Source organism: Helicoverpa zea, chromosome 3 (genome assembly GCF_022581195.2).
Source record: "Helicoverpa zea isolate HzStark_Cry1AcR chromosome 3, ilHelZeax1.1, whole genome shotgun sequence".
NCBI lineage: Eukaryota > Metazoa > Arthropoda > Insecta > Lepidoptera > Noctuidae > Helicoverpa > Helicoverpa zea.
The window spans coordinates 9,913,999-9,931,069 of record NC_061454.1 but is presented as its reverse complement, the minus strand read 5'-3'; the positions used below and the strand labels follow the sequence as shown (position 1 = coordinate 9,931,069).

At 36.9% G+C, this 17,071-nt stretch overlaps 5 protein-coding genes across 7 annotated transcripts; 2 read left to right on the top strand and 3 right to left on the bottom strand.

The window, feature by feature from the left end:
• Positions 1–293: 293 nt before the first annotated feature.
• On the bottom strand, positions 294–6,684 carry LOC124646056. 2 transcript variants are annotated; one of them, XM_047186089.1, is made up of 4 exons: positions 6,342–6,684; positions 5,572–5,743; positions 5,072–5,104; positions 294–854 (listed from the first exon to the last, which is right to left on the bottom strand). In XM_047186089.1, the coding sequence occupies exons 1-4, from the start codon at positions 6,455–6,457 to the stop codon at positions 768–770; spliced, it is 408 nt and encodes a 135-aa protein (XP_047042045.1). In that variant the 5' UTR covers positions 6,458–6,684; the 3' UTR covers positions 294–767. The 2 variants fall into 2 exon arrangements, with proteins under 2 accessions (XP_047042045.1, XP_047042046.1); XM_047186090.1 differs by lacking the exon at positions 294–854 and having other exon boundaries at positions 4,998–5,104.
• Positions 1,267–4,773, bottom strand: LOC124646055. Of its 2 annotated transcripts, XM_047186088.1 has the most exons (5): positions 4,292–4,773; positions 3,940–4,186; positions 3,508–3,696; positions 2,642–3,199; positions 1,267–1,564 (listed from the first exon to the last, which is right to left on the bottom strand). In XM_047186088.1, the coding sequence occupies exons 1-5, from the start codon at positions 4,724–4,726 to the stop codon at positions 1,302–1,304; spliced, it is 1,692 nt and encodes a 563-aa protein (XP_047042044.1). In that variant the 5' UTR covers positions 4,727–4,773; the 3' UTR covers positions 1,267–1,301. The 2 variants fall into 2 exon arrangements, with proteins under 2 accessions (XP_047042044.1, XP_047042043.1); XM_047186087.1 differs by lacking the exon at positions 1,267–1,564 and having other exon boundaries at positions 2,035–3,199.
• A 596-nt stretch (positions 6,685–7,280) lies between the features above and the next one.
• On the top strand, positions 7,281–8,702 carry LOC124646198 (mitochondrial import inner membrane translocase subunit Tim21). Its single transcript, XM_047186293.1, has 3 exons — positions 7,281–7,730; positions 7,942–8,124; positions 8,452–8,702. Exons 1-3 carry the CDS (start codon positions 7,392–7,394, stop codon positions 8,602–8,604), a joined length of 675 nt encoding a protein of 224 aa, XP_047042249.1. The 5' UTR covers positions 7,281–7,391; the 3' UTR covers positions 8,605–8,702.
• Positions 8,699–10,597, bottom strand: LOC124646197 (transmembrane protein 231). The gene is made up of 5 exons (XM_047186292.1): positions 10,294–10,597; positions 10,048–10,217; positions 9,841–9,969; positions 9,532–9,760; positions 8,699–9,316 (listed from the first exon to the last, which is right to left on the bottom strand). Exons 1-5 carry the CDS (start codon positions 10,430–10,432, stop codon positions 9,036–9,038), a joined length of 948 nt encoding a protein of 315 aa, XP_047042248.1. The 5' UTR covers positions 10,433–10,597; the 3' UTR covers positions 8,699–9,035.
• A 783-nt stretch (positions 10,598–11,380) lies between these two features.
• Positions 11,381–16,597, top strand: LOC124646341 (hemocyte protein-glutamine gamma-glutamyltransferase-like). The gene is made up of 9 exons (XM_047186466.1): positions 11,381–12,860; positions 12,959–13,863; positions 13,951–14,146; positions 14,231–14,419; positions 14,502–14,721; positions 14,796–15,060; positions 15,145–15,429; positions 15,513–15,638; positions 15,714–16,597. The coding sequence occupies exons 1-9, from the start codon at positions 12,224–12,226 to the stop codon at positions 15,864–15,866; spliced, it is 2,976 nt and encodes a 991-aa protein (XP_047042422.1). The 5' UTR covers positions 11,381–12,223; the 3' UTR covers positions 15,867–16,597.
• Positions 16,598–17,071: the final 474 nt, after the last annotated feature.

Genomic DNA, 17,071 nt, shown 5'->3' with positions numbered 1-17,071 from the left:
ATTCATTATTGAATGACAGAAAAGGATAAAAACGTTTATTTCAAAGAAAAAATAGCGGAATGCCACATATGCTTCAATCGTAATTGAGTCGGGATTGAATCTCAGTCGAATGTGAATCGACTCGACTGAATCGTAAAATTAGGAGAATCGGGCCCCAGTGCGTTCGTCGATTATGGCTGAGCAAGATTATCACATTTTGCTCAGCAATAATCGACATGAAACACAGTGTACTTGTGCATAAATTGCTAATATTTATCTTTATAGAGCAGTGCAGCAGTGTAATAAAAGGAAGATTACAGTACAAGAGTTTTTTATTTAGCATGTTAATAATTATAATTTATTTCCAGAAATAGGGTACAAAAGGTGTTCATAAATCACAAGTATGTGCACCTATGTAATGAATTTTAAAATACATGAATTTAATCAATTTAGGTAGGTATTTCAGACATTTTCGTCCAAAATAACAAGTATGGATGGGCCTATTGCATACAATTTCAACATCAAAACATAAACAAACAAAAATTCTAGTTAGTTTTAAAGTGTTACTATTATAAAAAACAAGACTATGTTATTATACAATAAAGAATACTATCGATTTGTTTAACAAACAACAAGTTTACAGACATGGTTTAAATTATTCTATCATATTGTGTAATAAACGTTGGTGTTATTTCTTCTTTATTATAGAAATGATTAGGAAGAGAAAGACACTAGACCAATTATATTTTGATATTTACAAACATTTACTACACAACAAAAGCTATATATCAATGTATTTCGTTCCGGGCTGAAACAAATTTTTGAAAAACGATCTTGCCAAGTTTTAACATTTCAAACATTACTGCAGCCAAATCTGTTTTTCTCAAATAACTTTAAAACTGTAATAAAATATGTGTGCGTTCGTGCAGCGGAATGTTGTTGAATTTAAAGATTTTAATTATGCAGATAATTAGTGTATGACGTCCTATAATTGTGTATGGTAAAAAAAAAATTGTGTATGCAGCCATTGTGGAGAAATTCACCAAAAACTGATTCCGCTGGGCGAACGTTGTCCTGGCGAAACTTTTTTTAATCCATAGACTTTAGAAGAAAAGAGATGTGTCCAAAAATTAGTGTGTATTTGGGTGTAATTGTTTATGTATGAATGAAATCAGTGCATGCATAAACTTGGGAGAAATTCAAGTTTCCGCTTCGCGAACGTTTGGCCATTAGCTAGTTTTCATATAAAGCGCTTACATAGAGAGCTGTAGATTTTTACATACGTTGTTTTGAATTTGTTTATATTTGTTTAAAAAACAGATTTAGAAAAAGTCGCAGGGTTTAAAAGATAAAAATATAAACGTAAAATACACTTTAGAATTTTTTACCGAATCATAATTTTTAAACTCTATAAAATTATGCACTTCTTCTGGTGTTTCGGAGACTAAAATATTTTTGCAGTTATTACAAATATTTTTATATTTTTTAATTATGAAGCCACAGACATAAGCACATGCTTGTAGTTCGCTACTTCCTTCCTCCAAATTTTGTTCCAGGGAGGAAATAATATTTTCTTCAATTTCATTTTCTATAACAGACTCCGATTGTTCCGTTTCAGTGTGCATGTCTGTGGCTGGTGTCAATAATTTTTGTATGTTTTAAAGTGTATTTTACGTTTACATTTTTATCTTTTAAACCCTACGACTTTTTCTAAATCTGTTTTTTAAACAAATATAAACAAATTCAAAACAACGTATGTAAAAATCTGCAGCTCTCTATGTAAACGCTTTATATGAAAACTAGCTAATGGCCAAACGTTCGCGAAGCGGAAACTTGAATTTCTCCCAAGTTTATGCATGCACTGATTTCATTCATACATAAACAATTACACACAAATACACACTAATTTGTGGACACATCTTTTTTCTTCTAAAGTCTAAGGATTAAAAAAAGTTCCGACAGGACAACGTTTGCCCAGCGGAATCAGTTTTTAGTTAATTTCTCCACAATGGCTGCATACACAAATTTTTTTTTACCATACACAATTATAGGACGTCATACACTAATTATCTGCATAATTAAAATCTTTAAATTCAACAACATTCCGCTGCGCGAACGCACACATATAATATTAGTTAAGATATTTATTTATGCATAATTATGTTCATTTTTCTTTTTAGTGCAGATTTACATGCATCTTCGGAATAAATTTTGTTTTTTATTATGCAATATCTCTTTATATTAATATGGAAGACACTATTTATTATATAATTTATATTTAATTCTTTGTGCTCCATACAATTTTCGAGGAAGACATAATTTATAGAGTCCTTTAGTAATTGTGTTATTTTTTTTTTTATATTCTCTTTATACGCCTCTTTTTCTAAAAAAATATTAATTATGTTTGCACTTTTTTCTACACAATCTATTAAATTTTTAGAGGCGTATGTAAGAGAATTTTTTACCGAATCATAATTTTTAAACTCTATAAAATTATGCACTTCTTCTGGTGTTTCGGAGACTAAAATATTTTTACAGTTCTTACAAATATTTTTATATTTTTTAATTATGAAGCCACAGACATAAGCACATGCTTGTAGTTCGCTACTTCCTTCCTCCAAATTTTGTTCCAGGGAGGAAATAATATTTTCTTCAATTTCATTTTCTATAACAGACTCCGATTGTTCAGTTTCAGTGTGCATGTCTGTGGCTGGTGTCAATAATTTTTTAAAATTGGTAATTATGGCACTGTTGCTATCCAGCTCACAATTACCTGAGCTAGTATGTGCCATGTTGCTTATTACAGCTGTTTTTAATCCAGCAACGAATTGTGCAACTGTTGGGTTGCTATTGGATCCACAGTTGAATCGAATGCATCCAAATAAATTTTCAAGAGGATCCTGCTGGAATCTTCTCGTGGATAAACTTTTAACTGTAGTATGTTTGGCACTTAGAATTTTCCAAACCATTTCTAACCCATTGAGGGTCCAAATCCAGCCATCTTTTGATGGGGGATTACCCCTGCATCCCAAGAATTCCAGGGTTTTAAAAAAAAATTTCATTTTATCGAACATTTGGAGATGTCCTGTATTGTGTTTTATATTTGTGGAAAATATTTTTCCTCTCCTTAAGTCTGGTGTCGACGCGTTTACACCATCAAACAAATCGTCCATGCTTGAAATTAAATTAGCCGTTGCCAAGGCTTCAGTCGGCATGTCTCCTGAAAATTCACAATAAACAAATCAAATCAATATGAGTAAGCATATTACTAACTAGCTTAATAACTTCGGATATACTGGCAGCAAATGTACACATAATATACATTTATTTTATACTTTACTTTTTATAAATTGTGAAGTTTCGGCTAGTTACTTGCTCAATACAGGATTAAGTAATAATGTTAAAAGCACAATATAATTATTTGTTGGTTTTATCCTTTATCAAAGACACAACCCCAGATAACCATACTGTTGAAACAAATATAAGTATCATGCAACTATGATCTGAGGAATAAATCAGGTTTCTTACCTCCAGCTATTTTAGTATATAGTCCTGCTGCAACTGAGTGGCTTAAAACTTGTGCCGCAAGTTTTACCCTCATTTTTTGTTTGGAATTAGGCTCAAGGTGTTGTTTACTTAGGCATGGTGCAAACACAAAATTGGGATTATTATTGTCCAATTCATAAAATTGCTTGATGTGGCTCCATTTAGCGACTCCTGTAAAGTAATTATTAATAGTGTTATAATTAACTATTTTATTTATTCGTCACAAGTCAATTAAAACATAAAGTACAAAATAAATATCCAAAATTAAATATAAAGTCAACTATTCTAAGAAAATAACCCGCCTCTTATCGTTCCCGGTGTTATAATTACTTGTACAAAAAAATATTATGCTTTAAATGTACATATTTATTATTAAACAATTATTTTTCTAAAACTAAATAACAAATGACTTACCAATTCCTTGTTGGTGGTCTGATGTTATATTGGTCCTAAATCTTACATGATATTTCATGAAAAGATTTCTGAAGCACTTCAGCAGGTGTGGTGTGTCAAATAGAGTGACAATTTTGTGATTGCTCACTTCTATGAAGGGATTCTCAACAGAAGCTCCTAATTGACATAGAGCTCTCTTGTTGACTCCATCCAAGTCACAGACTGAAGCGCATATGTTTATCCCAGCATCAAAGCAACAATTTAAAACCTGAAAGTATTATAAGGGAGATTAGCAACAAATAAACTAACATCATAGTTCAGCAAAGAGTTAAATCAGCATGATCATCATTGAATATGAAGAAGCAATGCATACCTCCTTAATCAAAGCTGAAAGTCTGTCAGCTGTGACAGAACCGCTTGATAAATAATAAGCCACTGGCTGCTTAAAATGTTTCCTGACTCCAACTATCATAAATACAAGGGCATATGAAGCTGGCTGTGGAGATCTACCTTGTGTAGCATGGTCTTGAAACCCTTCAATTAAATCCGTCTTCGAATTGTACCATAAATTTTTTCTTAAGGACATTTCATCCCACAACATTATGTACTCACGTTCAGAGGGGACAAAGTGTTTTGTCGTGTTTTTTAAAATTGTGAGTATTGTTTTGTGTGTCCCCACATTCATCTTAAATTTACTTAAGAGGGATTTTAATGTGCTGGGTGCTGGTAAACAAATCATTCTCCTTAGCAATTTGTAGCTAGTTGGTGACCTCTTGTAGAGCCTCAATGCTATTATTTTAGCCTCCATGTTCCACCTGCGACCAGGCTTCTTCCTCTTATAATTCTGCAGTTCTCCTTGCATTAACAGTGCAAATGTCGAACTCATTTTTGTATTGAGGATTTCTCGGACTGTCTCATTGTTACAAATAACATTTAAAAAAGATTCGTTTTTTAAATGTTTTACAGTTTTTTGTAATCTATACACCTTGTTCATACTACTTTTCAGTTTCCTCAACATTTTGCTTTTCTGGTCACTTTCTTGTTTTGAAGACTTGCACACAAACATTCCTGAATTGGTCGGAGTGATAATGTTTACATTATGTTCTGTTAAAGGATTCATTCTGGATGGACCGGCAACAGGTTCAAATATGGCAGATTGATCTGGCACATTAGAAGTTGTTGTATCCTGTAAATTGAAAGTTGATTATTTTAAATAAATTTAAAGATAACTCTTTAAATTTATTAGTCATAGATGAGGTAAATGTAAAAAAACATATATACAGTGTTATGGAAAAAACCAACAACCTCTTAAGAGGTCATTGTACTCATCATATATTTAATTTTTTAAATTTATATCTTGCAATTGGTTGGATAACCATTAGCAGATTTTTTGTGGGAATTCATTTATGCGAAAGTTCATTCTTCCAGTAAAGAATCTGCCTTCATATATAATTCTTACTCTGCTCTACTCAAATTCCCAATTTGGTGGCGCATAGAGCCCATGTACCTCCATAATCTTTGGGTCCAGGCCTTGTCTATGTCATTCAGAAATAGCTTTGCATAGTACAATGAACACTGAACATAATGTCTGTATTTCTGTGCTATATAAGACAGGTGTTTTAAATACACTTTCAAAATGATAATGGTACTAACCTTTTGGCATTGAACATCAGGTACAGCTGTTCTGAACAACTTCTTCTCATTAAAGCATGTGCTTTTGAAATGTTTGCTGCATAGCATCTTATGTTGTTTATGGAGTGCGTCCTGGAATTTTGGTGAAGACCAGGCTTCGTTTGGGAAGCAATACTTTGCCCATAATTCACAACTGAAAATTAAAAATATCAAAATTACACACTCATCATCAGCCTTCTAATGTTCCCACTGCTGGGACACAGCCTCCTCTCTAGGAGAGGGCTTGGGCCATAATCCACCCCGCGGGCCCAGTGCGGATTGGTGGATGTCACACGTCTTCGAATTTTTTTTTGGTTCTAGGACATGCTGGTTTCCTCACGATGTTTTCCTTCACCGTTTTGAGAGCAGTAGTGACGAAATAAATTACACAAAGTTATGCGCCAGATCGGGTTTGAACCCGCGACCTACCACTCGTAAGTTGGGGCAGTTACCACTCGGCCACCACTGCTCTCAAATTACACACTATTTTAATCATTTTCCGAGTTAAGATATTATTATATCATGTCAGTGGGTAGTCTTCGCTTTGATTGAAAGAGATGTTATATTAGATACGGGAATGGTGTAAGCAAGAAAACTTTTTATAGTAAGTACCTAATGATTTTTGGCAAGGAAAGTTGGGACTTAAGTATATAGGTATATATGTTACGTGAGTTTGTGGTAGTTAGAAGCGGAATTAACAATAAATGTGGTATTCTATGTCGTCTAAGACGAATAGCATGGAGTGTACATACCGCAGAGCATTTTTAGTGCCAGGCTTTGGAAACCGATGCAAAGTGATGCTGGGATCTTTAGAAGGTGAAGATCCACACAAGCAGCAGATTCTTGTGTTTTCTTTTTGTGAACTCATCGCGAATTAAACACAAAACAAAATCAAACAAGTCACTGTCTCAACACCGAGTCTATATCTCACAAATACACACTTAATTTCACCAAAACACAGCAACGGAGGAGCAAGCTCGACTCAACGTTATCAATGTATGTAGAATTAAATGGAAGTAGTTTATTTATTACAAATAAACATTAGTACAAGATAAAATGGTGCGCAACCGGCCGCAGACATTTTTCTTGTGACGTCAACAACAACAATGTCAAAACCAATATGGCGTCCGGACATTAGTGTTGCCACACATAATCCCCCATATATATTTTCTAATAAGTAATATTAAATTTTATATCTAATATTTCTCAACTAAGTATATTTTTTGGCATTAGAATAATAGCTAAAAGTATCTTCAAGGGTAATTTACTTTAAAAATCAATTTATACGCTCATTATTAGGGAGAATACGAAATTGTATTTTTGGTGGCAACATTATATATTTATCTCTTTTACTCTGATGTCGTTGACTCTCTCTTGTTTTCAAGCCCACCTTAATGCAATTCGTAGAACAAACTTGACAGACCCTGGATGTGACAGTTTCACTTTGACATTTTGAACATACGTTTAAAAATAAAAGGTTTATGCTAAAGTCTGGTTATGAACACATCATATTCAAAGTCTTTAGCATAAATCTCATATTTTGAATGGAACTCATCTTATTCATTATATTTGGTCATGTAAGCAGCAACAAGCAATAACAACAATTGTTCGTTCGTTCGTTTGAATTTACAATGAATTAAAATGTTATCAGCTGATGCGTGTTGTCCTGCTGTACCTGTCAGTTGTCACTCAACAAATGACATATCTGAGTCTGACTGATAGTCAAAAGCAAAATCTTTTATAAATAAATACGATAACCTCTAAGGAATATTCCGTGCCAAATAGTGTAGAATTTATAAACTATGACTATAATATCTAAATTGTTTACAGTTTTACGCACTACTAATACAGCCGAATGTGTACCGGCGATTTTACAATCATCGAAGATTAGATATGTTCGGTGTTATTCAACTCGAAAGGAAAGCGGTTTGGCTAAGAGTCAAGAGAGACATGAAGTGACTACAGACGTCCGACCTCTAGGGGAGAAGATAAAGGAGACTACTAAGACTGCGACATACACCGGGATAATTTTGATGGGAGTTGGTGTCACTGGAGTCATCTTTTACTATGTGTTCCGTGAATTGTTTTCAAGCAACAGCCCAAACAGCATTTACTCAGAGGCACTAGAAAAGTGTAAAAATGTGAGTAAACAAATCCTAATTAACTTTATATTGGCCTCTTGTTTATAGTAAGTTTAAAGTTTCAACTTTATGGTGATGTCATGAATTTACACTATTTATTCCAGCCCTATTACTATCAACCAAAAATTTGTATTGAATTCTATAAACAGTTCTATTCCTATCAAACTTCTGTAATTCAATAGTATGATAATATCATGATTTATGATTTCAGGACCCTCGAGTGGAAGATGCCTTAGGCCCCCCAATCAAAGGTTATGGTGAAGAAACCACCAGAAGGAGGCGCACTCATGTCAGCCACGCAGTCTATGAGAAGGAAGGGGTAAAACATATGAGAATGAGGTTTTACATCAAAGGAATAAGGAACAAAGGCATTGTTGAACTTGACATGAAACAGGTTAGTTAGAAAGTATTAGGTACTCTGTGTAAATCTGCTCAATTAAGATTATTTGATAGTTTGTTTTATGAAGTTTTTAAAGAGTTGTTTCAAAAGAAACATTCATCAACAAAAATATGATATAGTTAGCCTGCCTTATTTGGTGAAAATAATATATCTTGAGTAGTTACATCCAGTCTTATTTGTTTACCAATAAAGCTATATTACTTTTTAAAAATAGTAATTGCTTATTAAATAAGGTGCTCAGCTAAAATACAGGCTTTGTGCCAGCTCCATTGATTGTGATGAGAATGTTTCTTTTTATTACATTATGCTTTGTTGTTGCAGAATGAATATGGGAATTATTTGTGCCGTTACTTGTTGGTGCAGCTAGATGACTACACAGGCAAGACCTTTATTATTGAAGATAATAGAGCAGACCTAGACAAGAAAACAGATATTGCTTCCAGCACCTTTTCAACACTAACTATAAACCAGTGAAAACTATGAACAAAATTGTAAATTGTATAAAAATGTAGGTATTTAAGTAGTAATTAATTGTTAAATGTTGAATTTTAATAAAAAAAAGCATAAATATAGAAAAATCTTTTAATTTGTTAAGTCATATGGACGTTACACTGTATAATTTGTCATTTGGCATAAAACAGACTAGATTCTGGACAATAACATTACATAAACGATGCAGACAACACTTCCTCACAGTCAAAAGTTTACCAGTTGCTTCTGCAGATATGCTGTTGCAACCTCAAATAAAAATTGAAAAATGGGCTTAGCAGATTATACCTTCAGCAATTTTCTAATCACATATACATTCCCATGTGTTTCTTTGTTGTTGAACGGTCTCAGGTTTTTTGCAATTTATTAACTTTTTACTATTTAGTTTCTAGATTTTTATTGTCTAGTTTATTTATCTAGTACTTCTTTCTTGTTACCCCTTGTGGTTTTTTCCAAGGTGTTATTTCCCAGGCCATTACCAAACGGTTTTGGAATACAAATCTTTTAATTTTGTCAAATATCCAATAGAAGATAATAACCAGTGAAAGATATTGAGGCCACGCCCATTTCAGTTCTTCCATCAAACTGGGAAGATATTTGATTTCCATTTCTGGCACTCTGAGGCTAATCTGAATCTGCATCAAACCTGCATGCCCATTCTGGCTTCTTGAAAACAGTGTTTTAGTGTGTGTAGTGACTGTAAACAATATTTGAGTACATTAATGGCCAGTTTCTTCATCAAACACAAAAGTCAATGTAATGACTAAAGTAAAAGTAACGGTCAAATTCATTTTTTCAAGGCTAAAGTGACGACATTACTTTGATTTTTACTTTGGATTTTACTTTTGATGAAGAAATTGGCTGTAAGTTTAGCACAAATATTAAATATAAAAATAATTATTTAAATATTACCTTCTCTTACAAAATAGTTTTCCAGAATGTAATCTATTGCATTTTCATTATTGGATTTATCAAAATTAAAAAGAGAATTGTTATATTTAGTATGTATAACATTTTGTTTGCAGGGCAAATGAGATATTTGGTAAAACTGAAGATCACCAAAGTATTTAAACCCAGAAGGTGGTGTAGCAAACTCTTTGTTAACCAGAGCCAAACTTTGCATGTGTAGAGGACATACAGACTGAAACAAAAGTGAATATAGTATATAGTTATTATCAACACTTAATTTAAGTCATAGATAATATATAACCAGGAGAATACCTGTAGCTGGAAGTCTAAAATAAAGACTATCATAATAGATTTAATGGTCCTCCCTTCTGGAATTTCAAGAATAAATTTGAAATCCAACAGATCGGGTTTCTGATCACCATTTAAATCATACTCTTGCACCTGAAAAAGATATAAATATTTCAAGAAACGGAAACGCTCGCTTTATTATCTATACCAGTAGTGTGAAAGCATATTTACTTGGAACTCCAAACAGTTCTCTTCGTTTTTCAGAAAATGTTCATACTTCCCGTTAGTGTCACCACATTCTAAAGGTTTGCTGGGGTCGTCAGTTTCCACTACGAGTAGATACTCGTATGGAAAGTGTATTTCTGGTTGCTCATTAAAACTGTGGGACCGTAACCAAAACCCTGAAAAATATCAGAAAAGTCAAAGGGTTATTGAGGTCTAATCCAATGTGTAACTGATGCACGCAATATAGCTTACCTCGGCCTCTATAAGCTATTATAAAAGGTAAAATGAGATTTAGTAACGTCGTTGTCAAAGTAAAAAACGTTGCTTTGGATATTAGGCAACTAACGTATTGAACTTCGACATTATAACTAAACAGCTTATAGAGATCCATTCTGCACCCATTTATGTCCTACGAAATATGCCAAACATTACAATTAACTATGAAAATCGCAAAACATAAGAGATTTTACAAGCATTTGACATTTTGTTAGACTGATCAACAACAAGTAGTTGCTAAGCAACGAGTGTTGCTATTACAAATTGAACAATAAACAAATACGCTCATTCCAATGGGAGGTATTTTTTGAAAATTAAAAAAAATTGTTCCCATGAGCTTGATAGGCGTTGTACCTTCTTCGTAACTGGACCTACTAGCCTCTGCCAAAATGCTAAGGCTAAAAAAACCTTTATAATCTGTGGCATGGTTCAAGAGCTCGTGGCTAAGGGCTAAGACAACGCTCTTGGCTCAGTTGGATCGGCTTGGTTGGATCTTCTTGTCATAATGAGTTCTTCCGTGTTTCGATTAATTAGATAGAAGTCAGAAAGTCTGACAACCAGTTTTACGTCTTAAGGGGTATTGGGTTGCCCGGGTAGTAACTGGGTTGAGGAGGTCAGATAGTTCGTGGCTCCTTGTAAAGCACTGGTACTCAGATGCATCTGATAAGACTGGAAGCCGACTCCCACGAAGTTGGGAATTGGCTAGGCAGATTATGATGGTTTATTAAAATTAAAAGTTCGTTGAGATTTCTGCACAAATTCATTCGGGATGTTAGGATATGATGAATCTGATCTCTCCTACTTCTTATCATTAAATCTACTTAGATACCATAGAAATAATAAAGTAATTTGAACAATACGTACTTAATAATATCAAAATATTTTGTAGGTACACAAGTGATTGAAATCATCCGAAGTTTTATGCATCCGTAGATTAACGAAATTGATGCCAAGCTTGAGCGACTTGAACCGGCGAAACAGATTTGATGAAACTTCATAATAACAAAAATCTATTTTTATCCCGTTGGGTGAAACGGGGGCAATACTTGCATAATAGTTAAAACAATGATTTTAAATGATTTTAAAGTAATAATAATCATTGGTTTCTAACACCACTGTGTAAAATCTTACCTAAGGCCCATGCTTGAATTTGCCACACTCCTGGATTACTGGCCACATTAAACTGAACACAAAAGAACAACCGTGCATTTGGTAGCAGTGCCCGTTACCTTGGTTTGTGTTGAACAATAGGAACATAGAATAGTGCGTGTTATAATTAAAACATGTTGGCAGAATTCAACTCAAAGTATAATCAGGCACAAAATATCATACAGACACATATTGAATAAAATTTCGGTACTTTAGGTAGGTATGTACGTAATCTATACGTAATTAGATACATTGTTCAACTCTCAATTGTACTATAAAAATAACAAATTTACACTTAAACATCGTACCTATCTGTATCAAGTATTTTTTACAAATAAATATGGATTAGGTGGACGTCTGTAGACATTTTGTTTGAAACTTATAAGGAATCGGGTAGGTCTATATTAAATTAAAATAAATACCTATCTTTTCTTTAATCAATTTTGTTCACGAGTGTACATCGTAACGCCCGGAGCGTAAGTTAGCGTAGTAACTAGTTGTATGTAAGAGAGGTGTACTTGTTTTAACTACGAGTCAGTGAACATGTACAATAGCTCTCCCAGAAGCTGGTGACTCCGGCGCCTGCGATGTCAACTGACACCTAAGAGCGGTGAACGATCCTTTATGCCGGCTAGACCTATATAAAGCTCCCAAATCTTTCCAACGACATCATTCGCTCTGGTGTCATCCCGGAGCACAGTGAGGTCCTGCATCGGGACTTGAAACACTTGGATACACGTACAGCTTCTACGCAAGGATGTCTATGGTTAGACGATCTAGTATGGACAGGATGTCCTCCAGCATGACGTCCAGTATGACTGGTATGGGTTTGGGTGGAATAACTGGCCTGACATCGGGTATGAGTACGCTGAGCTGCATGAGGGAGCAGCAGATGACGATCGGTGGAATGCCTTCGAACTATGTTCCTGGGCTGTCTGCCTACTACAATATCTCCAGCTTCTGCCAGCGCCCTGGGCAAACTCGTCGTTGGCCGATGCAGCGTGCTGGACCTACAGCGCAGCATCGCCCGGGCCGTTCTCACAGCACGGGTTCGCTTCATCGCATGAAATACTCGATGAGGAACAGCCCTAACACGCAGTACACTCACAACTTGATTTGCAAGATGGCAGATCAAAATGAGCGCCGTCGCCGCCAGGACACCATGGAGATGATACCTCAAAGTTATTATTCGCAGCAGCCGCTAAAGGTGGAGCTCACCGAGTTCTACTCACGAGACAATTCCAAAGACCACCACACTGAACAATATGATCTGGTAAACGATAACATCCTACCGAATCCAGTGCTCAGGAGGGGGCAGAACTTCTTCTTTGCTGTTCGCTTCGATAGGACTTATGACAAACAGCAAGATATGATTCGAATTGTATTCTGCTTTGGTGAGTAAAAAATATCATAATATGATACCTACACTTCGTTATATTGCTTTGACGAAAGGAGATATAGGTTATTGATAATAATATTTATGCTTTTGCAGGCCCTAAGCCCAGCGTTACAAAAGGAACACGCGTTGTTCTGCCTGTGAACTGGAGCAACCAGCAAGGCGTCTTCCAGCATTCTCGTGACATGATGGGAATGGGCATGGGAATGGGAATGGGCATGTCTCGCATGCAAGACACTAGTACCAGTATGGCGCCTATGGGGTCTATGAGCACTATGGGCACTATGGGAACTATGGGCACTATGGGTACCATGGGAACAATGGGTACTATGGGAACCATGGGTACAATGGGCTCGATGGGACCGATGAGTGGTATGAGGGAGACTACCACTTATGGAGTTCGCCGCAGTTCGTTCAGCAACGAGCCGTTGCCCTTGCAGCATAGCCCTCTAAGCCCTCATGGACCTATGGATCGTCCGATGATGGATCGTTATGCTGGCACAGGGCAGCATTCGACATTTGGTCGTGGATACGGTTCACGCCATGGCTCCATGCAGAACTTGGCGTCCATTGCTCATGACATGGACAGATGGGACATTAGCATTCAGCGCCAAGATGGTAACACAATTACATTCCAAGTACATGTACCGGCCACGGCTCCTGTTGGCGTCTGGAACTGTTGGGTACAAACCAATCGCTTTGGCCAGCGCGACAACCGCCACGACTACAAATGCGACGAAGATATTTACATGCTATTCAATCCTTGGTGTCGCGAGGATCCCGTCTTCATGGATAATGAATCATCTAGGAAGGAATACGTGCTCAATGAACAAGGAAAGATCTGGTGTGGCACTTGGCGTCAGCCAAAGGGTCGCAAATGGATTTACGGACAATTTGATGACGTTGTGTTGCCGGCTTGCATGTACTTGTTGGAGCGCAGTGGCCTCGAGCATTCAGAACGCGGTAACCCGATACGTGTTTGCAGGGCTATTTCGTCAATGGTAAGCTCATTCAAATAGAAAAATGTCTAATTACTTTCTTATATCATAATGATAACACATTAATTTACTTAATTGTTTGTATTTTAGATCAACGCTAATCACGATGATGACGGACTGATGGTTGGACGTTACGACGGCGAGTATAAAGATGGCGTCGCGCCGCATGCCTGGACTGGCTCCGTGGCTATCATGGAACGGTACCTCACCGACGGAGGAAGGCCGGTCGAATACGGCCAATGCTGGGTATACTCTGGCCTTGTTGTCACGATTTGCCGTGCACTTGGTACGCATTTTTTTAAAGATTGCTCATATTTACGTTATCTCTGTGATACAGTTAGTTTACGTGTATATTCAACTTGCTTTTCAGGTATTCCTTGCCGTTCAGTCACGAACTACGTGTCAGCCCATGACACCAACAGAACATTCACCGTGGATAAATATTTCGATCGTGATGGCAACGAAGTACCAAATGGACCTGATGAAGATTGCTACGATTCTTGCTGGAACTTCCATGTATGGAATGACGTATGGATGCAGCGACCTGATTTGCCTCAAGGTATTGTATCATCCGAATTCAAAACAAAGATCAACTGCTCCAATATAGCAGTTTTTACTCATTTATTGTATTTTGACTTCAGGCTATAGCGGCTGGCAGATCATCGATTCCACACCGCAGGAGGAAGCTGAGGCTGTTTACCACTGTGGCCCAGCTAGCGTTGAGGCGGTTCGCCGAGGCGAAGTTGGCTTCCAATACGATACACCTTTCATGTTCTGTCAGCTCAATGCAGAACTCTGCCACTTCCAGGAAGAGGAAAATTCTGAATGGGGTTTCATTAGGATGGCTTCGAACCAGTATCAGTATGTACCTTACTCCAACTCTAATTAAAATGGCATGCTTTTCAAGTAATTTAATACGATATTTAATATTACAGAGTTGGCCGCAAGATTCTCACTAAGAACCCTAACCGTGACGACGATGAAGGCGACAGCGACATGCTGGAGATCACGCACGAGTACAAGACGGTTGATAGCTCGTCTCCCGAACGTCTGGCTGTTATTGCCTCATGTCGGGGTTACCAACGCCTGCAGCAATACTACGAATATCCTGATCGTAATTTCGAAGACGTTTACTTCGACCTTATGGACATTGATCTTGTGCCTTATGGACAGCCGTTCGATTGCACTATGAACATTCAGGTACCATGTTATTTACAATAGAAAGTATAAGTTGATCCTGACATAACTTTACATTAGGTATGTTAATCTCACATTTGGCTACAGAACAAGTCGCACGAAGACCGCACCATCTGGTGTGTGCTGACGGCCTCATCATGCTACTACACTGGCGCGATTGCTTCACGACTACGCCGAGCTCAGGGAGAGTTCATAGTGCGCGCTGGACAGCGTGAAGTGCTGAAGTTGCATGTCACGCCTCAGGAGTACATGGACAAGCTAGTTGACCACTCCATGGTGAAGGTGCACGCCATGGCATACGTCAAGCAAACACGCCAAGCCTGGTCGGACGAAGATGACTTCCCGCTACACAAGCCAAGGATGCAAGTGCAGGTAAACAAAGTGAATTGACAGACTGAATGAAGTGTCAGTACCTAACTGTGACCAATCTCGACTTAATTTATTCGTTCTACTAGGTGAGGAGCCAGCCATGCATAGGACAAGAATGCGCCGTGACATTCAGCTTCCAGAATCCACTGAATGTTCATCTGACCGATTGCTACTTCACCTTCGAGGGACCTGGTGTTCAGAGGCCAAGACAGGTAAATAGAAGTTTCATCGAAGAACCTTATTTTGGGGCGGAGGAATGGGTCATATAATAGTGTTTCTGCTTTCAGATCCGATTCCGCGACGTGAAGCCGGGTGAGTTCGTGAACTACCAGGACAAGTTCGTGCCGCGGCGACATGGCGAGCGCCGCATCGTGGTGACGTTCTCGTCGCGCCAGTTGGACGAGATCTTCGGCTGCACCACGGTGAACGTGCGCGGCTAGCTAGCCCCCGGGCCCCGCGCACCCTCGCCGCGCACCTCGCCGGGGCCTGCCTCTCCTCCCGCGCTGCAGATGGACCGATCCTACGTTTCCTACGTAGCGCCAGAACAGCATTTGTATGTTCAAGAAGAAGAGGTCGTCATCATAAAGACCACCTCTTAAGCGTCCATTCACTGCCATGCTTACTTGGCATTTATAGTTATTTCTTATTTATGACAAAACTATTTCTTGTGAGTTTTTTTATTGAATGTACGAATGTTGCAACTAGAACACTTTTAACACTAACGATCAACTCGATTATAACGATGACCTGGCAAGTTTTAAAGGATTTTATTAATTTAAGTATCGTGTACTGATGTATAACGTTTGTATCACAAGCACATTCAAATAAAAAATACAAAAAAATATCAATTTTACAATCATTCACGTTTTTCACTGTGTGATAATAAATATTATTTGAATAATGTATTTTGTAATTTTAAGGAAACCGATGCTTCATGTGCCATTGTTCGAATATGTATGAATACTCTGTACGAAGAGTGTAGTAGGTATTAAGAAATTATACGACATTAAGTTTAACTTTTATATATTTGCCTATTGCATATTTTTAAGTTTTTGTAACTATTGTAATCATTATATAACAAAAACTTTACGAAATACTTACACTTAATTATAATAATTTGCACTGTGTTTGTGTGTTTTTGGGATCTCAAAAATAAAGAGCATTCACTGCATTTATGATTTTAATTCTACATTACCTATCCATGAGTTTATATTTAGTTTACTTACTGAGAAAATATCGTTTATTCGTTGCAACTTTGCAAACATCAAACCACAGTTTTGCGCGCTCTTCAGGTAGGTATTCAATTCTGTTAAAAAAAAATGTCATTGATTAAATATTTTAAACCCCTAGCTTGTCTCGTCAAGTACATAGGTAGTACCTATATTATAAAAAAACAGGAGTGTTATGAGTCAAGTATTGCTTTTTAGGTATGACTAATGAGGTCGACCGATAGATGCTTACTCGGACATGTATAAACTCTACCTACTTGATAAAGCCGTTCAGCGTAAAGTACAAGCGAGTCCACTGAACTTGGATCGTTCGGGAATAACCTAATACCTACCTACTCCCGATGTGAAATATCCAAAGGAACTCAGATAACAAAGGAATACTTACAAATAAGTTATTTATTAAAGATGACTCATAA

Excerpts from the sequence above, each read along its gene's own strand:
- LOC124646055 (XM_047186087.1), bottom strand. The coding sequence starts at position 4,726 with ATGGAGGCTAAAATAATAGCATTGAGGCTCTACAAGAGGTCACCAACT. Across the intron at positions 3,697-3,939 it reads AGACCACCAACAAGGAATTG|GAGTCGCTAAATGGAGCCAC; the intron begins GTAAGTCATTTG and ends ATTACTTTACAG. Across the intron at positions 3,200-3,507 it reads ATATACTAAAATAGCTGGAG|GAGACATGCCGACTGAAGCC; the intron begins GTAAGAAACCTG and ends GTGAATTTTCAG.
- LOC124646056 (XM_047186089.1), bottom strand. The coding sequence starts at position 6,457 with ATGAGTTCACAAAAAGAAAACACAAGAATCTGCTGCTTGTGTGGATCT. Across the intron at positions 5,105-5,571 it reads CTGATGTTCAATGCCAAAAG|GATACAACAACTTCTAATGT; the intron begins GTTAGTACCATT and ends TTCAATTTACAG. Across the intron at positions 855-5,071 it reads CTAATGTGCCAGATCAATCT|GATTTGGCTGCAGTAATGTT; the intron begins GCCATATTTGAA and ends TTGAGAAAAACA.
- LOC124646198 (XM_047186293.1), top strand. The coding sequence starts at position 7,392 with ATGACTATAATATCTAAATTGTTTACAGTTTTACGCACTACTAATACA. Across the intron at positions 7,731-7,941 it reads CACTAGAAAAGTGTAAAAAT|GACCCTCGAGTGGAAGATGC; the intron begins GTGAGTAAACAA and ends TTATGATTTCAG. Across the intron at positions 8,125-8,451 it reads TTGAACTTGACATGAAACAG|AATGAATATGGGAATTATTT; the intron begins GTTAGTTAGAAA and ends TTGTTGTTGCAG.
- LOC124646197 (XM_047186292.1), bottom strand. The coding sequence starts at position 10,432 with ATGGATCTCTATAAGCTGTTTAGTTATAATGTCGAAGTTCAATACGTT. Across the intron at positions 9,761-9,840 it reads TTTTAGACTTCCAGCTACAG|TCTGTATGTCCTCTACACAT; the intron begins GTATTCTCCTGG and ends CTTTTGTTTCAG. Across the intron at positions 9,317-9,531 it reads AAACTATTTTGTAAGAGAAG|TCACTACACACACTAAAACA; the intron begins GTAATATTTAAA and ends TATTGTTTACAG.
- LOC124646341 (XM_047186466.1), top strand. The coding sequence starts at position 12,224 with ATGTCTATGGTTAGACGATCTAGTATGGACAGGATGTCCTCCAGCATG. Across the intron at positions 14,722-14,795 it reads ATGGCTTCGAACCAGTATCA|AGTTGGCCGCAAGATTCTCA; the intron begins GTATGTACCTTA and ends TTAATATTACAG. Across the intron at positions 15,639-15,713 it reads GTGTTCAGAGGCCAAGACAG|ATCCGATTCCGCGACGTGAA; the intron begins GTAAATAGAAGT and ends TTCTGCTTTCAG.